The 23,757-nt window shown below is 40.0% G+C and overlaps 1 protein-coding gene and 1 long non-coding RNA gene across 4 annotated transcripts in view; one reads left to right on the top strand and one right to left on the bottom strand.

The window, feature by feature from the left end:
- The window catches only part of il1rapl2 (interleukin 1 receptor accessory protein-like 2), a 397,523-nt gene that overhangs the window by 63,271 nt on the left and 310,495 nt on the right, over positions 1 to 23,757 (top strand). For all 3 annotated transcript variants that reach the window (XM_081611918.1, XM_081611917.1, XM_081611919.1), the window contains one exon: positions 4,827 to 4,935. In XM_081611918.1, the coding sequence (XP_081468044.1) occupies positions 4,848 to 4,935 (88 nt within the window). In that variant the 5' untranslated portion in view covers positions 4,827 to 4,847. The remainder of the gene's footprint in view (positions 1 to 4,826; positions 4,936 to 23,757) is intronic.
- Positions 13,872 to 18,567, bottom strand: LOC145553099 (uncharacterized). Its single transcript, XR_014089299.1, has 2 exons — positions 17,064 to 18,567; positions 13,872 to 14,661 (listed from the first exon to the last, which is right to left on the bottom strand). It is a non-coding gene; the product is annotated as an uncharacterized LOC145553099 (long non-coding RNA).

Consider the following 23,757-nt stretch of genomic DNA (forward strand, 5'->3'; position numbering starts at 1 on the left):
AGGTAAAAGTATTAATAATAGTAACTCTAATAATATTAAACAGCAATATTGACAATATTGATGCTAATAATGCTATAAAAACAGAAACATAATACTGCTTAAATACAGTAGGTCTGGGTAAGTTAGTAACTTCTGGTTTAAATGTTAGGTAATCAAGAAGAGTCAAAGTATCTCATTTTGTTACAATCCCACTAAAGTAATCAATCCCTTTGGAAAATAAATAGTTACTGATGGATAATCTTGAGCTCCACCAACATACCTACCTGTGGCATGAGTTTTCCTTTTCATGTTGTTTTTTTTTTTTGTTTTTTTTGCCAGAAAACATCAACAGTTCAACCGAGTTTTGAAGTCAGTGAAACCTCTCAGAAGTTCTGGCCGGCTCTTGAAACCCATCTGCCCAACCGGCTCAGCCCATTCCTCTCATTAGCAGAGAGTGAGGAGAGGTTATAATGAAGTTGGATAGAGAAGGAAACGTTAATGTGCAGCTATGTTATTCTCATTAAATCACCTGGATTAACTTGGAGTTGATGAATGTTGGAGTGAGGCTCCAACAAGCCGCTCCAAAAACACACTTGTCTAAATGTGAAGACGAGAAAGAAAGCTATGAAATATGTGTATTACCTTCTTATGTGGCCTGGTTTTGCAAAGTACTGGGTTGAAGGCTGTCTAAAAGATTATACTTTCAGACATGCTGAGGATTCATTTCCTTGCAATCAACTTTCTTTAATTAGTGATTTCTGGAGGCCTAAAGAAATGCAGCATGAAAAATTTGCAACGCAATTATAGAAAAACACTGAGCACAACTGCTGCAGACTTGTATCCAAGCTGGCCGTTCATACAGTGTAGAGTAATTTGCTTCTTTTATTACAAGGCCACAACAAAGGTTTACATTTGCATACAAAGAAGTGCTCATTAAGTCCAACGTTGGTGATTAAGTGAATAAAAAGCAGAAACAGCTGTTTTTTTAGCAGGAGCTAATAAATGCGGTTTTGATAACCGTCCAGCACAGATGCAGCCTATAATCTGTGATGATGCCGTGTCAGTCAGTTGCCCCCGCAGCAGGTTGTTAGTGGTGTGTGACACGCCACAGAATATCATCATTAAGGCTGGATGTGTCAATCTAAATATCAATTCTGTCAATACCCAGGTGAGTACTAGTAGAAGATCACTACAAGCTTGAAAAGATCGATCATTTTTTACAGTTTCTCTCTCCGTTATGCCCAGCAAATTACTTTAGTTTCCTCAGAGTTCATGCCAGGTGACAGGAATTCAAAGGTGAAATATTAAGAGCTTATATGTTAAGTTTGAGAGCAGGATTTCATAACTTGGTAATGTTTTGAACTCAAAATGTCTGCTGCCTTTAATTCCCCCCCCCCGTGATTATCTATTCAGGCAGCTGAAAAGAAAATCGTACTGGAACTCCAAAACATACACTTATGTAAAAGTGTATACCTCAAATTTAAAATATGAATACGACTGAATATTAACCATTAAAGTAAATACAGGTTACATGCGTATTACTGTTACAAATTTATCCAAATAAAATAATTGTGTGTATGAAACCTGGAGATGAAGGTGTCATTAATGTAGTGCCATGCGCCTCAGCAAAGGGAAAATAATGCAGATTATGTTAAAGATCAACTCAAAACCACTCATATTCCTCTATTTTCCCACTGTTGGCTACGCTACACACAGACCCGTTGCCATAGCAATGGACTGACAACAGCTCCGCTAGTGTGTCAGGACTCAGCACACAAACATTTCTCACACAAAGAAGAGAACATTCAGTTTGCTACAGCATCATGTCTTCAGGCTCAGTGTATTTTGTGATTATTAATAAGTGATTGTCTGAACACAGCTGTGGGCAATTAGCTCATTTAAACTCCTGCTCTACTGATGAGCTGTCAGAGAGTCGGTGTGTGTTTGTCGCCTTTTTTCTGTTTTAACTGAACCGAAACACTGAATCCTTCAGCACAGCTACATTAAGATAGTCAAAGTCAAGCTAGCATAACTAACCTGCTTCCCTTTCCCCCACTAGTTTTTTTTAAATTAAAACCTTTAACTGACCTGTGAAATGTGACGCCCTGGGACCTTATTTAAAGTTGACAATTAGTAGCAAAATGCTGTATCCCTTTTCCTCTTGTATATCCCGCTACATCTAAGGTTTAGCGCATTATGTTGATGACTTGACAGCTAAAACCTATGGCAGTCATCGTCAGTGGTGGCAGTATTGTTGTTCTCCAGCAGCAGGGCGGGATCCAGAGGATCACTTTGCAATGAGTCTGTAAAACCTAATGAGGAAATTATTTCTGTTCTGCTGCATTTAAAAAAAATCTAAAATCTTTGTCTTGTCTTGTATTATAATCAACTAACTGAAATCAAGTGACCAAATTATTCAATTATATAAATATTTCAAACAGCATGTGTATTGTTGATACTAGCACTGTAAGCACCTAAAATTGTTATGTCATATCTTTGCTAGAGAATAGGTTTGTCTAAGTGTGAAAAAATTAAAGATTTAAAGTTTTGTTTTAGAATTTCTTTAGACGGTTCAGTTGTTATTTGATTCTCACTTTTCAAGTTAAAAATAAAAGTTTCTGGGGAGCACAGTTCCATGGAATAAACAGATGGAGCCTGGCTGATAGTGGCGACGACACGCAGAATATTTCATCTTTTTTTTTTCCATCAGATATTACATTTTGGTCTCTCTGCTTCAGATCCTCATTCTATTATTGAGCTGCCAATAATCAAAAGCACGAAACGGCGTCTCGTGTATCGGCGCCGTCCTGAGCCTTGTCATCGGCTGTCCCACTGTTCATGTGGGCCGAATGAGATTTCAATCAGAATTCAAGCTGACGTCTGAATTCCCATTTGTCATCATGAAGCGAGCGCTGGCACAGCTAATCTTTATTTTCTCTTCTGTCCTTCCTGTTGTATGTGCGTGTGCGTGCGTGCGCGGGTGTGTGTGTGTGAAAACACTGCGGTTTGGAGAAGGAGAACATCAGAGTTGGTTTACATGGGTCAATATGAAACTGTGTTTGCGACGGCCAGTGTCTCCGAGGCGTTGATGTTCTTGGCTGCTGGTTAGACTCAATAAAGTTTGAGAAAATTACTTTACTTTATCATCACTCTTTTTTTGTCCATATTTGTGTTGTTTTTAAAACTGAAAGCAATGCACACTCATATTTTTCTTTACAAATGGCTGTTGTCGCTTTTTATGCTTTTCAAACTTAGCTTTATCCTCTTTGCAGAACTCCTCCTACAACACAGCACACAAACCACCTCATTACTTTTCATTTTTATTTTCAATCTGTGCCGCCAAACAGAGCATCTCTCTAAGCTGAGGCAGATTTCTCTCTTTTTAAATGTTGTTTTTTCAAATCATTTCAATTTGTGTGACCTTTATTTAACCCAGTATAGCCATAAAAGCTAAATTATGTAACTTTTACAACTTTTTTTTTTTTTTACATATATTAACCTAATGTTGTGACAGCATAATACAGATAATATGTGGAAAGAGTGGAGCTCCTTTTTCATCTCCCATTACTAAGTGTAGAAACACGCCACTAAGTCAGAATCAACCAATCAGAGCCAGGAGGAGGGTCTTAGCGCTGTCAGTCACTCCCGTGCTCACCTCCTCCCACTTGCTCTTTGCTATGCCATAGTTCAACACAACACAGGCTGCCATGATTGCTAATGCGAGTTATCATCATTTAGTCTTTTTTTTTGGTTATTTGTTGATTTCATGGAGAAAAGGAAACATTGAAAGTGCAGACTCCTTCTTTTGAAGGATGTCAGATATTGTAACTAATGGGTTCTAAAGTGTAGCTAAATTTTGAAAAGTATAAATAATGAGAATTCAGAATTAAATAACCTGTCTTCTGTCAGGTTATTTAATCTGATATGTCAGATTTGTTCAGCTCATATGTGATTACAAATGTATCAGAGCACACTGATACATTTTTAAGGTAACCCATGACTAAACTTATTGATAATTCTATCAATATAACATAGTGGTGTGTTTTCAGTCAGCATGGTCTGAATGGAGGAGAAAGCATTAGTTAAATGTAGTTCATTTAAATGTAGGCAGGTGAGAATTGGCTCAATTAGGCCCTAATTGGTAAAACTCTGGCAGCTGTTATAGAGTTTGAGATTTGCTACTCTGTTTGTATTACATATGGAATTATTATTATTGTGGAAAAATGTTTCATTTTGAGCGAATCAAGTGAATAATAACTATTTCTCTACATTAGAGGCATCCTTTTCACCACACTCAGCGTGATAGCTTCCCAGTTCTTCCAGGCTTCACCAGCGCTTCATTTCCTTCATCCCTAATGAGTTTTTATGAAAGATGTCATATTTACAAAAAAAATAAAAATGCTGCTCGCTCTTTGGGAACTTGTTGGGAGACATCATTGGTGTTATTTGCTTTGTGAATACAATGCTCTGCTAAGATCCAGCAGTTCATGGAGTAAAAAATGTCAATATTTCTTAACCTTTTCTGGTTGAGGCACAATTTCTGAAAATTGCTGCAGAAATATCTCTCTTCATTTGGGACACTTTATTATTTCTACTCTTAAATACCAAAGGACCACTCCACTCTCCATCACATTTATCATCTCAGCCTCTAGAGAAATACACTTAGTGGCCAAAATATGTCTTAGAATTTGCAAAGTTTTAAAAACTTGGCTCCTGAAACGTGATATCCTTACTAAATACTGCGTCCAAGAACACCAATATTGAAAAATCAATTGCGATTTGATGCATTGTGTAGCTCCATTTGAAACGAATGAACACTAACACTTTTTTCTTTGCCCCACTTCCAGGAGCCAGTGGCAAATAGGGAGATGAAGACGTTATCTCTCCTCTCCCTTCTCCTCCTCTTTGCCCCGGGAGCCTGTGACGATGTCAAGTACATCACCAAGAGAAATTCAGGTAGGATTAAAAAAAGAATGAAAGCTCTAGTCCTTCTGATCCCTAAAAAACTTGGGTTTCTCTTCTCTTCTCTTCCTAAAATTTCTTCATCCACCTTTCATTTCTCACCGATTCTCCGTTTGTCCTCAAACGCCCCGCGGCCGTCTCTCAACGTTTGCTACCCAGTCATCCTTTCTCATTCAAATTCTTCAACCTTTCTGTGTCAAATAAATACCACATCTATATTTCCCCTGTAATTTTCCCTGCTCTTGTGCTTTCCAGCTGCTCCCGAAGCGCTTAACTCGATTTAGTGGTTATCTGCTACTTGTTTGCTCCAGCCGGCTTCGCCTTTCCCGGCTATCGCCACTTCAGATAACGTTCCACTTCCAAAACTGTATCTGGGATCCCGGGCGGGTGTGTGTCCGCTCGTCCTTTTCTGCCTTGCGCGTGTGTCGCCGGTTTTGAGCTTCGTCGTTGTTGCTGCTGTTCTGCTCATTTGTGTGTGTGCGAGCCAGCTGATGACAGATCTGCTGATGATCTGTTATTCATAATCGATGTGTTTCATCTGCCTGATTGGCCTGACGGTGGGAGACTTTGATTGGGGTATCGACGTGCCAAGGCTGGACGGGGGATAAGGAGAGTTGCCAATGCATTCACAGCTTTACGGGATTCCATTGTTTTTCTTGGGAACAGTTAAATAACTTCTTTCTTTTTTTTTTTTTTAGTTAGTGGATCAGTAACATCAAGCTGATGCCAACAGCATCTGTAATTTTCTACTCCCGTTCCCTTTGCCAACTCCTGCAGACGATGCTGAACGCTGAAAATGACTTAGCAGGTTTTAGCAAACTTGTTCATTGAATTAAAGCAATCCAGTTAGAACAGATTCTGCTGTAATCTAATCACATTGCACAGTTTGTGTTGATAATAAGTTAAGAGGATTTAACAGGAAACTTGACTTCTAGACCATTCATTGTGGTCTTGATCCTTTTCACGCTAGAGTTGGTGTTTGTCTTAAGATTCAAAGAAAATTACAAAGTACCCCTAATTTCATAGATTCACTCTTGTGTTTAGTGAGACTTTGCTTTCATTTTAGGGGTTTGGATTATTGCTAATCATGTTTAAAGAAAGACTTGAAGAATAACAGGAAGCAGTACTTGCCGTGCAGACTGAACCTCTGGCTCAATGTCATCACAAACACGGAACAGCCAATGGACTTTCAAATATACAAGTTAAATCTTGGGGATAAAAAAACAAAAAAAAAACAAAAACCACTGAGGTTATTTGTGTTTCCTACATGTGTGTAAAAGGTTTGAAGTCAAACCAGCTAATGTGTAGCTTCCCATGAAAACTCAAGGTGAGAAAAACAGTTTGAATGGAAAAAACTTTTCGACTAACCTGCAATGCCTTCACACTCTGTGAAGGACTTGTATATTTGACCAATCAGTTGCCATTTCCAAGGCGCCGGATACCGCCGCTGTGATGACGCTGCTCTTTCTGTGATTCACAAACAGTGTCATTTGCTGCAAAGCACCAGCAACAGCAAATTCAGAGGTAACAACACAAAGAGGCTTTAAGGAAAGATGGAGGAGCCATATGAAATTATTAAACATTAAATCCATGCTAAAGCCCGCCTCAAGAAAACAATTCTTCTAACTTCATCGATTTACATTTACTTTAGATGAGGAATGTGCCGGTTGAAAATGATCATGATGTAATAGCCTTGAGGGTAGTCGCGCGGCTCAGTGATGGAGCAGACAGCATCTGCTGAGGCTACGGTCTTGGACGGAGCTCTCCTGGGTTCACTACCCTGCCCTGGGCTATTTACTGCATGTCTTCCTCTTCTTTATCTACATAGTTCCTCTCCAGCTACCAATGTAGACAGGCCATTACTGCCAAAAAATCCCTAAAAATGTTAGATTATATGGATATTTTGGATAATGGAGGATAATTGGATAATTTCCAGGGCGTCACTGAATTTAAACAAAGCTTTGACTTTATGACTCTGACTTTATGTGATTTATTTAGTTTAAAATGGAAAAGCAACAACTGTTCCTAAAGATGTATGCATTCTTATAGTCATCATTTTTTTACCTCATACATTTTATTAAAAATTTGTACGTTATTTAAATCAAAAATGTAAAAATGTAGTTATTTTTTGCTTTTTTGGTGTCTATAAAATAAGCTGACATTTAATCAAGCTAGCTACTATAGCAGTCGCCACCTTTAGCTTGCTAGCAATAGCTTTAAAACAGTAATATCTTAAAACAAATGATCGGTGCTCCATTAGTATCCACGCCACGGACTGTCTGTGCTTGTAGCAACCAGAAATACATTTTTGAAAGCATTGAATTTGTTTTTTTGTGCAACATAAAAGTACAGGAAGCTTTTATTAACTAGCTAGCGACATTGGAATTGGAATGAAATTTGCTGGTTAATCGAGCTAGCTGCTGTAGCGGCTATTCCACCTGTAGCTTGCTAACTACTGCTTTAGTGCAGTATTTGGGGTGGCGAGAGTGCTATTTTGAAATAAGTGATTGGTGCTCCATCATGCCATGGACGTCTAGCAACTGGAAATATTTTTTTGAAAGCAATGATTTTGTTTTACAAGGAATGTAAAAGTACTGGAAGCTTTTATTAGCTAGCAACAGGTGGATGAGTTGCTGGGCCGTGTTAGCGCCATACACCTGATAAAGGAAACAACTCACTCAAGTACTTACTCCAAGATCTCTTTACTTTCATCCAATGGAATATGACAATGAAAATCTTTCCTGGATTATCATTCCCTGATACCAGTGACTGCCTTTTTTGTTTTCTTTTCTTTTTTACTGTATTAAGCTTCAAGCTACATTTTAAACTCTTATTTAGGTAAAAATATGGATTACATTTTAAGGCAAACCTGCAGAATGTTTCAGCTGAATGTTAGAATTTACAGCTATATTATTTGTAAATGTAACAAATCATTGCATCAGTATAGTGTATTTAGACTTCAGGACTTGAAGTCCAAATAGATTGATTCCTTCCACGCTTCCTTTGCTACAGTGTTGGTGTTTTTTTTGGGATTTTCTCGCTCCTCTCTCCTTCCTGCATGTCTCTGGCTCGCTCTCCCGTCATTGTGCTCCCTGTGTGGGTGAGCTGGTGGGCGTTCTTGTTTGCAGTTTTCTACGCCGCGGCGCGCGTACGTCTGCAGGCACGGCTCTACGTGTGAAGTGTCCGCTTCTCGCCACCCCAATTCGCGAGGATATGCATATGTATACATCCTGGTTCTAAGAGTATATTTGAGCAAACTGCCTGAATGTGCTACTGTGTCTGCTTTCTGGATGTGTGCGTGCATGTGTGTGTGTACGGGGTGTGTGGGAGAGGTGTGTACTAGGCAATTATGTGATCAGAGCAGAGCCAAGCGGACATTTATGTGGGCGAGCCAAAGATAGGCTGTTAGATCTGTTCTGTCTTCCTCTACTTGTATTTGTGTGTGTGTGTGCGTGTGTGTGTGTACGGCACTGGACTCCATATGGATAGGAACTACCATTTGCTCATGTCGGTCTCCCTGCTGTGCTGCATTGCTTTGATGCAGCACCTGCTGCAGTAAAAGCTGGCAAATTGTGATAAGCTGGTGGAGAGCGGGGTGGTGCTGCATGGTCAGAAACTCTGAAGTCACGTTTGGACAGATTAAGGCCGTCTGGAGCTTATATAGTTGTTCTGTAGGAAGGAAATCTGGGAATACATTACTGTGTGACCTTTACCTGACCCCAGCCACACAAACCCTTTGGCTACACACGCTGCAGGTTGAAGGGAAGTTGATTTCAGATTGGCACGTTTTCTGATGAAGCAACAGGCTTAAGATGCAGCAGAGCCGCCTTCTTAAGGGGCCACAGCCGACTCAGACTCTGACGCAACCTAATTTAATCTCCGGTGTAAATGCTTTGCCTCTTCTTTCTGCATTCCTTCACATGCAACGAGATTAAATCCAAAATAATAATAATAATAAAAAAAACAATATTATTGTTTGAAACATAAACTAAATACATGAGATGGAATCATTTTTGTCCGCTTTGTTTGGCCTGCTGGCTGGTGATATCACTTTTTTGACTTATTAGACAATGTGATTGGCCAGGTCAGACTTAGTTTGCCAGTGAAAGACTTTAAAATGTCCGACTACTCACCAATTATTGTGAGGGTGAAAAATAACGATTAATTAGCCATTTTGCAAAGAGAAAGAGAGCAGATTAAGTTTTTAAAAAAAATCTCTACTTTAGTGCTTTTTGGTGTGTTTGCAGTCTCCTTTCACAGCTCCACACATTCTAGCGGCGGTTAAATGAAAAGACGTCGACTCCTTCCGTAAAACTAATGAGCAGCAGAAGCGAACAGGAGCTCCTCGTTTCCTCTGAGAGCCACACATTGTCAGCTGTATCTGGACAGAGCGTGAAGGCTCTGTGTGGTTTCATGTTACCGTTCTGACGAGTCTTGCTTTAATTGCATAAAAAGTTCAGAGATCTCAAACTGTGATGACTGATATAACTGAAAGTGAAAACTTTTAACTTTGTTGTTTCTATCAATTCCATACCACAATCGCGTCATGAATATCGAATTCGTATTTAAACCTGCAGTTTGAGCCTGTGTTGCGAAAAATGATATTTTAATAAAATTTATATTAAAGTATTACTTTGCTAATTATTCCTGGTTTGAATTCTTTCTTGGAACCAGGTGTGGTCATGATCCTTTTTAAAGTTATTCCTCTTAATTAAAAACTAACTGAATGATTTTGCAAGATAATATTTTGAAACCACCACTCATGATGCCATGCAGTGCTTAAGATGGGAGCAAATATTTTAAAACCACATCCACATGGGAAGGTTTTCTTTTTTAAACAGATTTTTGTTTTCAAAAACTCCTGTGTCTACACGAGGCAGTTTCCAGAAATGTTTTCATCTACATGGGCGAACTGAAAACATCACAAAATGATGTTTTTACTCCCCCAGGCCTGTAAGTGGTGCTAAACATGGAGTCTGGACACGAGCCTCCACAGGAGGTTAGCTGTAAATACAACTAGCAAACAAGAATGGGCAACACACACGGAGAACGCTGGAGGGGAAAAAGACAATTAGAAAGTAGAACAACTCTGTTAACAAAATGAAACCTGGAAACTGTTTATTAGTTTAGTTCAGTGCGCCACAGCAAAGGGAAAAATAACGTACAAAACCGTTGAAGAATAACTCAAAACCACTCGTGTTCTTCATTTTTCTAGTTCTCTTTGTCAGCTGTATTACACACAGACTCATTGCCATAGCAACGACCTGACAAAAATGCAACTAATGTGTCAAGATTCAACACAAAAACAAAAGAAACGCAAACTTTCTCTACACACTAAGAACAGGACATTCAGTTTATGTTTTCAGGCTTTATGTTTTTCTTGCAATTATTAATAGGTGATTGTCTGAACACTAATCTAAGCTCCTGCTACTGATGATTTGTCAGAGAGTTTGTGTGTAGATCACCATTTATTTATTTATTTATTTTACTGAATCCTGCAGCACATCTACATGTTCAGATAGTCAAAGTCAAGCTAGCATCCCTTCCCCTCCTTATTTTTTTTTTACCAAACCTTTTTCTTGACCTTACCTAGTTGTCTAGTTGTTGACAGTTAGTTACAAAGCCTTTCTGTTTTCTACATCATGCGTGTGGTATGTTGACAACTTGACAGTAAAACTTATAGTTATCAGTATTTTGCCCTGCAGCAGGGAGCTGGCAGAATTAGCATGCTATAGGCAGACATAACCTAAATAACGTGCTGAATGACATTCCCGCCCTCTGTGTGACCGTGTGTTACGCCTGTGATGAAATAAAACACAAAAGCCTTTTCTGTGTTTACCACCAGCACTACCTAACATTCCTCTCTAGTGTGACTAATTAACACAAGTGCCTTTGTCACACAAAGAAATCCACTTGACTTTTCTCCTCGCAGCACTCACCATGTCTGCAGTCGAGTGGCTGAATGTGAGTGTTTGTTCAGCGCACAAAGCAACCGACGCTCATATACACAACTGTGTGTCAGCGTGGCTGCATGAGGACAAGTCCCTGTTGGCATGGAGTGTTCCCCAGACCCTCTCTTCAGTCACAACCATCACAATCGAAAGCCCTTACTTTAAATAACCCACAATCTGTCATATTAACCTAGAATATGCTTTTAAGAATCCTTGTTAGGTGTGTACGTTTAACTGTTTATGAAGTAAAAATACCACACTTACTTGGTGAAATAGTGCACCTACTGCAAAAGCAATATATCACTTTTTTACAGTTACGATAACATAGGACTGGATTAATATCAATAAATAATACACATGATGGAATATTCAATATTCAGTACATAGAATATTCACTGAACTTCGATCCAGAACCGCATGGCATTCTGGGGGATGTAGGCAGAGGAAAGGTTTCAGCTGCTCCACCTGTCACGGTTAGCTTAGCTTAGCTTATCTGTGTTGGTGGAATCAACTAACTAAGTCAGTCATTCTTTGGTTACCTAGCAACAACCTATTGAGTAATTTGCGCAGCAGCAGCTTCAAGTTTCATAACGACATAAAAATAAACAACAACGGTGTGGAGTGAAGATTGTAAAACAGGAAATGTGACGCGACCAGTTTGGCAGGAGTTCAGATATTTAAAACTAATCATTAACTATTAATAACATTGAGTAGTGTGCTTTCAACCAGCTGACCACCAGGGAGCAGCAACAGGCAGGGTTGAGAGAGCACTTCATTCATCTTTGCCTCATCTGTCCAAACAAACTGTAGTCCAATTGATATTTTCTCTGGCATCTAAATAAATGGACTTAAACTGATGGAAACGTAACTTGGAAAACTTACTTTGTAACTTTTAAAAACTTGCTTATACTGTGACAGGGTAACTGACTTATGGCTGCTCTCTATCCAATGTTATCCATGTACATTACAACACTTATTCTGACACTACTGCTACTTTGTTGATGCTAGGCTAACCCACTAACCAACTAAATCTCAAACTTCCTGTCTCGACAACTTGAGGTGACAACTTAGAAATAGTTTTTGTTTTTGTTTTCTTTTCTGTACAGTAAAACTGATTATTTTTTGATCGACAGATTAAAAATAAATACTATTCATATTTCTGTCCCATTTCTGTATGACATTAATGGGAGTATAGCCATCTATTTTTCCCCCACTTACAGCAGCGATTAAACTTGTCACACTTGGCAACTTTTCCCAAGTATCCTTCACACTAGTGGTTAAACTGGAGCAAATAATAATACATTTTCCCCCAATTCATTCACAAATGTCTTGCTATTAATAAATGGGCCAGTACCAACCTCATGAAACTTTAACTCCTCCTGCCCCCCACCTCCCTCCACAGACCTTACATGCTGCTCCCATGTCTTCACTGTGCAGGTCGTATTAAAGATTCATTCATTTTCCAGGTCTGCACTGGAATATTGATGAAGCCTGACACGGCCGTCCCCGTGTTCACGTCTTTATTGTTCTGTCTGCTGTGCAGAATACATTCATGCTCTATGCAAATACAGGATTTCTTTAATGTAATGATTACTAAATGTATTTCATACATTTATGATCAACTGATGTATTCTTGTGTATAATTGTACATTTTTTCTATACTATTTGGGTGGAAACTTTTTTATAAGCCCATTTGGCTTTTGCCTCTTCCTGCATTATTATTATTATTATTATTATTATTATTATTATTATTATTCACAAGTCCTTCATTTCTTCATATATTAAGGAGGCAAAAGTATCAATAGTTGAAGCATCAGTATTGCATAAAGTCAACTGTTTTGAGTTTTATTTCATGTTGTAATATTATTCCCTCCTCAAATACACACCTGGAATGTTGCTTTGATCCTGTCATGCATGTTTGAGAAATCCTTTCATCTCCATGGCAACCATTTAGCTGTGCAAAGTGCTTTGGGGGGACGGAGCGCCGCCTTTGAGAATAGATGCCAATCTTCCGAGCTGCCGCCTCACAGAGTTGCCCTCCCTCCCTCAGCTCCTTCAGACTAGCCAGCAGTAATTAGCAAACACCTGCTGGATCTGAGCATCTTCTGAGCTCATTACAGGAGCTGCTTCTCAGAGCAACGCTGGTAAAAACTTTGCTAAAGGGTTAATAAAGGAGCCATGTTGTGATGACTTCCTGAAGGCGGAGTTTCAGAAAGAGCAGGAGTTTCTTAAAGAGACAGAGGCACAATTCAAATCAAGGCGTTAAATTACAAGATCAAATTTCTTTTAAGTCATATTTGATATATTCAGCATTTTTGTAACAACTACATGTAACATAGTTACTTTATTGTCATATAAAATGCCACTTTGTGGCTGGAATACACGTAATACTGCCCCTTTAAGATAACCCTTTGTATGTGTTACCTGTGTGTGTAGTTCAGTGGGCTGCTGTGATTAGAGTGTGGACCATTGTCTTTATGTGGATTATTATGGTTACATTCCATGATATTCCATACCTGCCTATTCACATGCTGGAAGACCTCATGTAAAACCATTTCTTCTGCTGTAGTTTCTGTGTGTGTGTCTGCGTGTCTGTGCATTATTGACGCTAATGATATTTGACAAGGGACCCAGGGGAAACAGAGTATGTACAGCCCCCAATAATCGCCCCCCTCACCACCACACACACACACGCCCAGAATGTGCAAAAAAGACGAATAAAAGCATGCACGAATTGACTTTGTGATCTGAACCCAGTTTAGAGCTGAAGTTAGTTTACATATAGTTCCATTGGGATGAATCTCAAATTAATTTATGACTTTTAATGATGTGTTTGAACTGATCGTTTTTCACGGTGCGGTGGTTATGCAACATGCGAGTGCCAGGTTTTTGATTTATTTTTTTAATAGGATTAGGTGCACAAGTTTGAATTTGTTATGAGTTTTCTGTGATCAACACACAGAGATGACACACACAGGCTCAAATATGTACATCTATCAAATCCTTTTAATAAGCAGTGCCATAGGTCCTATAATCTATTTCAATTTACCAAGACCTATTTACTTCTCTTAGGTAATTCAGACTGAATGTGTCGGGTAAATTTTATTGCTGTGGAAGTCTCTTTCTGGAAGAATAGCTCACCTTTCCCTCTGAAATAAAATGTTTTAGAAAAGTCTTAAACAACTTAGGAACCCTGTAAGATTCAAACCTTTTCAATAACTGGTAAATACTGAAACTCCAGTTTAGCCGTTGGTCTTGCATTGTCGTGATGACGTGTTGTATATGAGCCATTGTTTCTCATATAAATCTTCAAGTCGTTCATTTGGAGAAGTTAATCGACTTCAGAAGTAAAAGTTTCCAGTGAGATTGACTGAACCATTTCCTGATGCAGCATGCGCGTTCTGACAGCCTGCTGAGGAGGAAGTACCAGTGGAAAAAAAAAATCAGTCTTTATTTCTCATAATTCAGAAATTAATGGTGCGTTCACACCAAACGTGTCTCACACATCAGGTGCATCTGGTTTACAGTCAAAGTCTATGTGGAGGCGTGACGAGGGCCCATCACAGTGCGATTTGAAGCGTTTGACACGTCAAGCGCATCCGACGAATAAACCGGCAGCAGAAAACAACGGCTGGAGCCATTTTTTTTAACCCAATAAAGATTAATCCACAAAACCTTAAGCTAAAAAATGTAAAAAATCCAAATCAGCCTCCATGTTGCCACACAAAGTTCCTCCAGGTCTGTAAATGTTATCCTCGTCTTACGAAACCTGAACATAAGAAGAAAGATTATGAAGTTGCAAAACATACAACCCAGCAGCTGCAGCTTGAACACATTGCGTATGCAAAGCATGCAGTAGTGTACAGCAGCATAAATGCACAGGCAAGTGAAAACACAGGAGCGCATTTGGAGCAGCAGCAGCAATAAATAAACAGAATAAATTGGAAGTGGACAAATAAGCCTGGGAAACAAATTAATGTTGGAACACGTACTCTATGAACAAAAAACAAACACAGATAGAAGAACACACAGGCTCGGCAGCCAAAGACAGACGCTGACCTAAATGTACCAACAAAAGGCACCACTACACACACACACACGCACGCACGCACACACACACACACACGCACGCACACACACACACACACATATTAAAAGCTGTTAATGTATTTACACATGGAGATAAAAGAAAAAGAAGACTTATGGAATTATTTCTAGCAATCCATCCCCAAAGACGATGGACTCTCTGCGGTTTGAGCTTAATGTGAGCAGCTTTGTGTGTGTTTGCTGCTCTTTCTGTGTGTTTCTGAGACAATGTTCCACCACGGTAACACCAGCATTGTAATCCATGCTGATCACACAGGCCAGGTTTACATTTCACTTAAGACTTTTAGCTCTGGATTTTCCAACTGTGCAATGATTCATGATTTGTGATATTTAAAAAACAAAAAGAAAGAATATCCAATAGCAGCCAAATTAAACACACACAATCAGACATAATGTTATGGTCATCTGATTAATAGTGTATTTTGTGTTCAAACAGAACCGGGTCATTGAGGTACGGACTTCATTAGACCTCTTAAGGTGAGCTGTGGTATCTGAAATTAGACAGTTTGTGAGGTGAAGTCTTCACTAACCAGAGTTGTTTGGCCAATATGCCCAATAGAAAAAAGCATTGAAGGAAGTGACGCAAAAATCTCAGAAGACCCAGAGCGTAAGTTCCTTCTTCAAGAAATGTAAATAAAAATGAAGTGCCGTCAGATTTTAATGACTGAAGGATTTCTCTTTGGTCGTTGGCAAAAGACCACGAGCCATTTCTCCTGCTATCACCAGACTTGTGTGTTTGTTCTGGTTGTATTTACCCAGAATGCCCTGTGCTATACAAACAGCGCCAGAATTCACTACGACTGTTCAGTTTTTGGGTCTTCATCGGAGTTCGATGGCTCATTCACAACCTCCCCAAACAAGCAAGATGTTCTGGGAAAACAAACTAGAGTTTGATTAAAGTGGACTAAACAAGGCTGGTGTGAATGCACTTTTAGAGGCCAACATCAGAAACGCAGTGTTTTGTTCCTGAAACCATTCCTGAACCATAGAAGCTTTGTGGCAGGGCATACTTACCTGCTGAAATAGGCCATAGCCATCAAGAAATACTTTCTCCATGAATTGGTGTACACTGCCAATTCATGGAGAATTGGCAGGATAGGTGGCACATAAGGATGTCAGAACCCAAGACTTTCTGGCTGAAAATTGGCCCATTGTTCTTACACTTTTCTCTCAGAACCTGAATTCCTTTCTTCAGAGAATCTTTTGGTGCCTTTACTTCCCACATTCACTCCTTTGAAGGGTAAACTGTGGACAGGATCCTCGGTGACCAAAGCTCCAGTGTAACAGAGGCTCTGTCCTTTGACCTGTAGTGACCGCTGTGGCTGGTGTCCAGTGGTCTGTTCTGTCTCGATGCTCTTGTGCAAGGCTCCAGTGTGTGTTAATAATGGGAATTGGTGAATATTATATAGCACCGTGATCTCACTGTTTCCCGATGGACTTTCAGACCAGTGACCTGCTGGTCTCTGACTGTCTGTAATTTATACATCTTTCCATCAAGCCACCAGACGGCTGAAGCGGTTTTCTTTATTATTATGCCTCCGCAAGGTGGTTCCTAGTTGACACATTGGCATAATCACAGCAGTAAATGTTGATTAGGGAAATATGTCGGATTTACTTTGCAATCACAGAAAGGAAAGACTTTTAACAGAATTGATCTTTAAGTTTTTCCCTTTCTGTCTTCTTAGCTTAATGTAATAAAATCCCAGCATCCCACCTCTTACAATGGAAGAAGGTAAAATATGTTTCTTCATGTATAGTTTTGCATTCCACATTAATCATACCAAATTAATTTTGTCATATCATTATCTTCCTACAATAAGTCATTACAGTAATTTTTTTTGCCAAACTTGATTTTGGCGAAAGATCATATAGACAAAAGAAAAATCACTTAAGGCAAAAACTGCCTTAGGCCGTTATTTTAGGAAGGTGACGATATGGTGTCACGTTACAATCAGCTTTCTAGATTTGGAGGATGGGATTTTGCCCCTCCTCAGTCAGAGTTCACATCATTCCACATCAGTATTGATGTCATGTTGCAGATTACCAGATGAATGAAGGTCTTACCTCGGCATGGTGGCACAGTTGGTATCTCTGTTGCCTTGAGGTGAGAAGCTCCCTGGTTCAGATCCCGGCCTAGTTGTCTTTCTGAATGAAGTTTGCATGCGTGGTTTCTCTGTCTTCCTCCCACAGAATTGAGAATAGTTGAATAATTTGACTCGAGATGGGCACCGGCCTCCCAGTGACCCTGCAGGGATAAGAAGGTAAAAAAAATGGATGTGCGGACTTTGACTGGGCCAAACTATCGTCAAGACTCTTCCCAATGTAGCTCTGGCTGTACGTTTACGGTCAATGTCGTGGTAGTAGTCTGAATTTAATCCTCCAGGCATTTCTCTGTCTGAGCTGAAGAAAGGGAGTGACATTGTGTTAAGGGTGATGTTAGTTTTCCTCCACAAAATGTGATTGACATGTTAATGTTTGTCCAGGCCTAAAAGTCCAACCCAGGTCCATGGGCTCTGTATTTGAGCCAGACCCGACCCATCTAACTAACTTTACTGGCCTGAGCCCGAATTAAACCAGACATATTACTTTATCATGATTTTACTCCTTTTTTTAAAAAAACCATAATTTGCATCATTTCTCCCAATTTCAGCTTTTAACGTCTTCCAGCTCCGTCTTGTTGTTTGTTGTGTGAATCGGGTGCAAATCGTCTGGGATGTGTGACTGATAGGAGTGGCGCAGCATACTGTGCGCTACGCTTGTTACAGTCTTACTTGCTACACCCTACTTATTTTCTTTCCTTCCTCAACAGGTTAAGCTATCTGCTCCTCTATTTACACTACAATAAGGAGATTAATACAACTTTATGTCGCAAATTCTCATTTGGTTGTCATTAGACAGTATGTGTTGAAGGTTTATTAAAGGTGCCACAGAAACCTGAATTTTGGTTCGGGCCATAAATCCAAACTAATCAGAGCACATTTGTCCATGTTTGTTGAGCATTTTACTTAGAGATCTGGGTTAATTGCAACTGTACACCACTCTTTTGAATTTTACTGTAGAATGTTTTGAAAACCACAAACTATTTTTCTGTACAGCGATGCTTCTCCTTGTGTTGGTCCACCATAAAACCCCAAAACAATACTTGAAAGTTTGTGGACGTAATAAAACCCAATGTGAAAAAGTTAAAGAGAATTGAATGCCATTGCATGGCACTGGATGCCAAATCCAATCTGGGTCACTGTTCCAAAACTAGTCATTAACAAGGTGGAGGGAGACAGGGAGAGAGACGTTCAGAGAATGGAGAAGAAGAAAAAAAACGGGAAATGAAAAGGAAACAGAAGACATGAGGAGAAAGGATGAGGTGGAGGAGCACAGAGAAGAGAGCGGGACAAGAGGGGAGAGAATCTAACACATAGTCCTTGCTGTCAGCCGGTGTGTAATTAAGTTCTGCACTCTGTCACCATCATTCTACAGAACTGGTAATTTAGCTGGGCCTGAGCCAGGAGAGCAGGTCAGGGGAGGGGAGAGCGAGGACAGGGCGGAGAGGAGAGGAGAGGAGAGGAGAGGAGAGGAGAGGAGAGGAGAGGAGAGGAGAGGAGAGGAGAGGAGAGGAGAGGAGAGGAGAGGAGAGGAGAGGAGAGGAGAGGAGAGGAGAGGAGAGGAGAGGAGAGGAGAGGAGAGGAGAGGAGAGGAGAGGAGAGGCTCATGAGAAAAAGATGAGTCAAGAGAAATTAATCAAGGGCGAAGGCGGCAAAACGTCAAGGAAGAATATGTGGGGCCGAAAAAGTAAGGGAGTAGTGGAAGTTAAGCTTGATAAGACGTTGTTACAAACTATCCATTCATCCATACTTTATTAATCTCATTAAGGGTTTCAGGAGGTGCTGATTATTAAGCAGATGTTCTAATGAGGCAGCTAAGCTAATTGTCATATTGCGTTATTAATGACAACACTTTTCTTGGTCAACCAAACCAACCAAATCCAACACAGCTTTAGATAAAACCCAACTGCAGATTCATTTGGGATATTTTATACCAGACCATGAACATGACAGTTCAAAGCTGATCTTGTTCAGAAAGTCGCCCTAACTATGTCTTAGATCACTCCAGGAACATTTCAAAGAGATGGTAGATCTCATATCATAATTGCTGATACTATGTGATGGTTGACTGATTTGCCTGGCGTGGTGACATGAAATCACTGTTCTCAGCTGAAGGAGATCCAGCCATTAGCCAGTCAACGTCACGGCCGAGACGAATGCAGTTCTCAAGCTTTGCGACATGAAGGGGGGGGGAGGTGTTGGTTCTAATTGGGGCTGGCTGGCTGTTGTTCAGCGCTACTCACATATTTCCCACAAACACTTTGAAGTCTGTACATAAAGCAGCATTCAGTGGTCTGCAGAAATTTTCAGAACGCTTACAGCTTTTCACCTTTTCACCTTTTGTCTTGTTACAATCCTAGGTGTGGATATAGTTGCTTTGTGAAGGCCACAGAGGTTTTTCAGATCACTAAGCAAACAATATCACAACAATCAATACAAATATGTTTGTGGGGCAGATTACAGAAGGATCAGGTTACAAAACAAACTGGGAAACTACATGGATGTCCTCATTTAACCCTTTAACTGTCGCCTTCAAAACACTATATATAAGTCAGAGAGGAGACCGGTGTCATTATGACAGATAAAAGTAATTTTCACCAGAAATTCATTTTTGGATTTACTTAAAATGGAAATTTTAAAAGGTCTTTTCTTCAGTTTGATATTGTTTATTTAGACTGCAAACACATTTTCTCCGGGTTAAATAAACTATCTAGCTAGCTGGCTAGATAACTAGATAGTTAAACATCTAAGTATTTATACTGATAGCTAGCTATTTATACAACTAGCTAGCTATTTTTTACAAACAAGTAGCTGGCTAGTTGATTGTAGAAAGACGCTCAGCATTTGATGTTATCTTTGCTGTATGAGATAAAAAAAAATGGATGAATAATTGTTTATTGAAGTAGCGAGCGGCTTGATTAAATGATTCTGTTACATATCATGACCCATTCCGTTAAAGAACATGCACAGTCCCACACTGTATCCTAATTTCTTTTTACAACTGTAACTCCACTTCCAAAGGAAGAAATGGCAAATTAAGATGAGGCGAACATCACGAAGCTAAAGAAATGGGGGGTAAAAGGTCAGTACAAAGTGTAGTTAGGTGTCAGGGTAAATGGCTTTTCACTGTGCAAGTCTTGGGGGGGCAGGACAGTGAAAAGAGGAGGGGTGAGAAAGATGTGACACTCGTGAACCTCATCCCTGACCTTCCGTGCGACGCTACGTTTTCCCGTGTGTGTTTATGCACATTTAAACCTGAGGGGGAAGGGCTCGGTGAGGCGAGGGGGTGAAAAGAGAGTGGCAGATTGAATCCACGGGGAGTCTAAATGGGCGGATGCACAAGTGGGACGGTGTGTGTGTGAAAATAGCTGCTAAGCAATCCGAGGAAGGACGATTAAAGGATAGCGAGTGTGTCTGTTTCTGTGTTTAAGCGACAGCTACAGTACTGCTTAGCTTCGTATTGACATAGCAATTACCAGTGAATAATGGGGGCCCATGTGCAGATGGGTGCGTGCGCATGTGTATCAGGTGTAGTCGGGTGGGGAGACTTGCTATTGGCATTCTAATTAGACCACGAGACATACTCTCCCGACTAAGATCAGAGGAGCTCCGTACTGGAGCAGGTGGCATCATTCTCCAAGCTCCATGCTGGCTCCGCGTTGGTAGAGGTTACATGCTTAGTGTAGATTAGTCTGGCTTTGAATACCATTTGCAAGTGTTCAGTTTGGTAGATTGGAAAGCTAAGGATCCGATAGGCGTCCATATTGACTGTGCTTTAGATGAACCTTTAGGTTTTCCCATTGCTTATACTTTTGTTTTTAAAGATGGCTAAAAACAAAGATGGCCATTGCAAGATGGCTTAACCCTTTAACAACTTTTTTTTACCAGCATTGCACTGACAAGTAGCTTGTGTTTGCTAATTGCTGCTGGTTTGTCTGACGGAGCTGAGTGGGAGACAGGTGATCTGTGAGATTTTGCAAAATCTCCTGGATTTATGAAACATGTTTTTGATACAAAAATAACAAAACATGATGTAAAAAGCTAAAAAAAGTGTAAATTTTATATAACACGGTCCCTTTAAGACGGAAATACTTTCTTGTCTGACATCAAGCTTTTATGGAGACAGTTTGCTAAAGCATTTTAAATCCTAACTCTAGAGTTTTTCAGGTTAAATGGAAAGTTTCAAGTGGAGTAAGATATCCAACAGTTTTTTGTTAGCTTTTACTGATGTAGCTGCTAGAAGTATGCAGGAAACCCAAACCAATGAAAGCAGAGACAGGAGCAAAGTGAGCTCCTTCTGTGCTAAACTTCTTCTCCATTAAGCATTGTTTTATTTGTGTGTGCTATTGTATTTATTCTCTTGTATTCACATGTGGATGTTTTGCCTGAGCTCTTGGCTATGAAGGTTCTAACATTTACCCTGAAGTCGCCTTCCTCTCTCTCTCCCTCTCTTTCTCGTGTCATTGTGCCTCTTGCCGCCCACTCTCTCATTTTTTTTCCCCCTGCGTTCGTTTTCAATACAACTTGACAGGGAATCATTAGCCGCATAATGAAAAGCAGCAGACCAGTAATATATACCATCACCGTCTATTAGAGCCTCCTTAGCCTAAAGACCTTGAATGTAAATGAGGCTGTGTTACGGCCTTTTCAAGTCAGGGTGGATGGAGGCTTAAAAAATGCTTTTAGGACACAACGCAGACAGCAATTGATGTTGTCTTTGCTGATAACAAATGGATGAGTAATTGTTTATTCATTTTTATGGAAATGACCTGACGCTCAACTACAAAGCAAATCTGAGAGACGTCTCTGTCATGTCGATGTGTTGAATAATGGCTGTAGTTCAAAATATGAGGCTCAGTGAACGACAAGCTGGACAGTAAATAGAACAAAGATGAAAATGATTTTTAGATCCATAGACCGACCGACCATCCGTGCGTCTGTCCGTCCGCTCGTCCGTCCAACCAACCAACCACCGTCCGTCCGTCCATCCATCAGACATTAGGTGAGAGGTGTGGTGCAAATAAAGTCAGAATTCTGTGAAATCCTCCATCTACTTCCTGTCGTCTTCTTTGTGCTTTCTGCCAGTCGTAACATCCAGTTGATCGTGTGACTCGTGTGATCCGAAGGGGAAAAAAAATCTTTCTGTTGCAGTTTTGCTAAATAAACCAATTTGATACGGCTGAAGAAACTCTTCATCCTAGCGACAAAACTATTCAGCAAAAAAATTGGCGTGGGTCCATTAAGCAAATTTATTTTCGAAATATCAAATCGAGCAAATATGCGGTCAGTGGAAATGCATCTACTGTCTGTTCTTTAAATATTTTCTGTTCAGCGCCCTCCGAAAATAGTTTTTGTGTTGCTATGTAACGTGTCGGAAAAAAAACCACATATAAACACAATGCAATACTGAATTCCAGCAAAAAATATTAATGCCAAATAAACTCGACATACATGTTTTCCTTCACACACCAACCTCACCATGCTGCCGTGTTTGGAAGAAAAATGGGAAAACTATTACCTGAAACGCGATCTCTGTGTGTCTCCATGGACAATACAATCTTTCTCTCCGTCTACAGACCCCCTCCTCCATCCTCCTCTACTCGTTTCATATGCACACAGCCACACAGTGACATACACACCCACGCAAGAGCACAAATAAAATCCATTTTCTCGGCTCTGTCCCCGTGTTGCAGAGCTGTTATTGAGGAGCTGAGGGGGCTCATGGAAAGTGAGACTGAAGAGGCTGGTGGGCTGATGGAGTCGGTGAAGCACATGGAAGAGAGCGGCAGAGGGCCAGATGCAGGGTGTGTGCGGCTGACTTTAACCTCTGTGTTTGCTGAATGACTCCCAAAGAATGGCGCATTACCAGACGGCTCGCGTAATGCGGAATCAGATCACCATCAGCGCGCTGAATTCCTGTACATGAGAGCCCTCGGTAGATGGGCTGTTTACCGGGCTGTATCGAGGGAAGTGTTTTTGTGGCAAATCAAAAGCAAAGTTTAAGAACTAAACTCAGCTCGGGCGGCAAGAAGTCAGATACTTTACCTTCCAGTACGGGGATGTTATGAAAGTTTGTCATTATATAAGGAGCTATAAATGTTTGTCTACGGTATTCGATGTGAATCATATCGGTGAAATGGTTAAAAACAAAAAGCTGGGCAAGGAACTCAAATGTAGGCTCTTGTTAGTTGTTTCAATTAGAAATGTGCACATATTCCTGGCTCCGGCTCTGGAACAAAATGAAGAGCCTCTGCACTGAACCCCATTGAAAACCTCCTGGATATTCAACCAAATATTGATTCCTGAACTCTTCTTGAGTTAAAACATTAGTATTGATGTTTCTAAATGAACATTAACTTGTTTTCTTTGCATTATTTCAGGTCTGAAAGCGCTGAATCTTTTTAGTTAGTTTTGATCATTTCTCATTTTCTGCTAATAAATACAAAATGTTTGCTTTAAATTTCATAGAATAAAATAACAATGTTCATTTTATTCAAACATTTACCTATAAGTAAAACCAGAGAAACAGGTCATTTTAAGTGATCTCTTAATTTTTTCCACAGATGTATATTCAGGTAATGTCGCAAAACCCCCCCCACAATTTTGCAATTGTACGGAAATTAAAGTCACACGTGATTTTAATTTCACCACCACATCAC

Source organism: Poecilia reticulata, chromosome 10 (genome assembly GCF_904066995.2).
Source record: "Poecilia reticulata chromosome 10, P_reticulata-male-v2, whole genome shotgun sequence".
In the NCBI taxonomy this organism is placed as follows: Eukaryota; Metazoa; Chordata; class Actinopteri; order Cyprinodontiformes; family Poeciliidae; genus Poecilia; species Poecilia reticulata.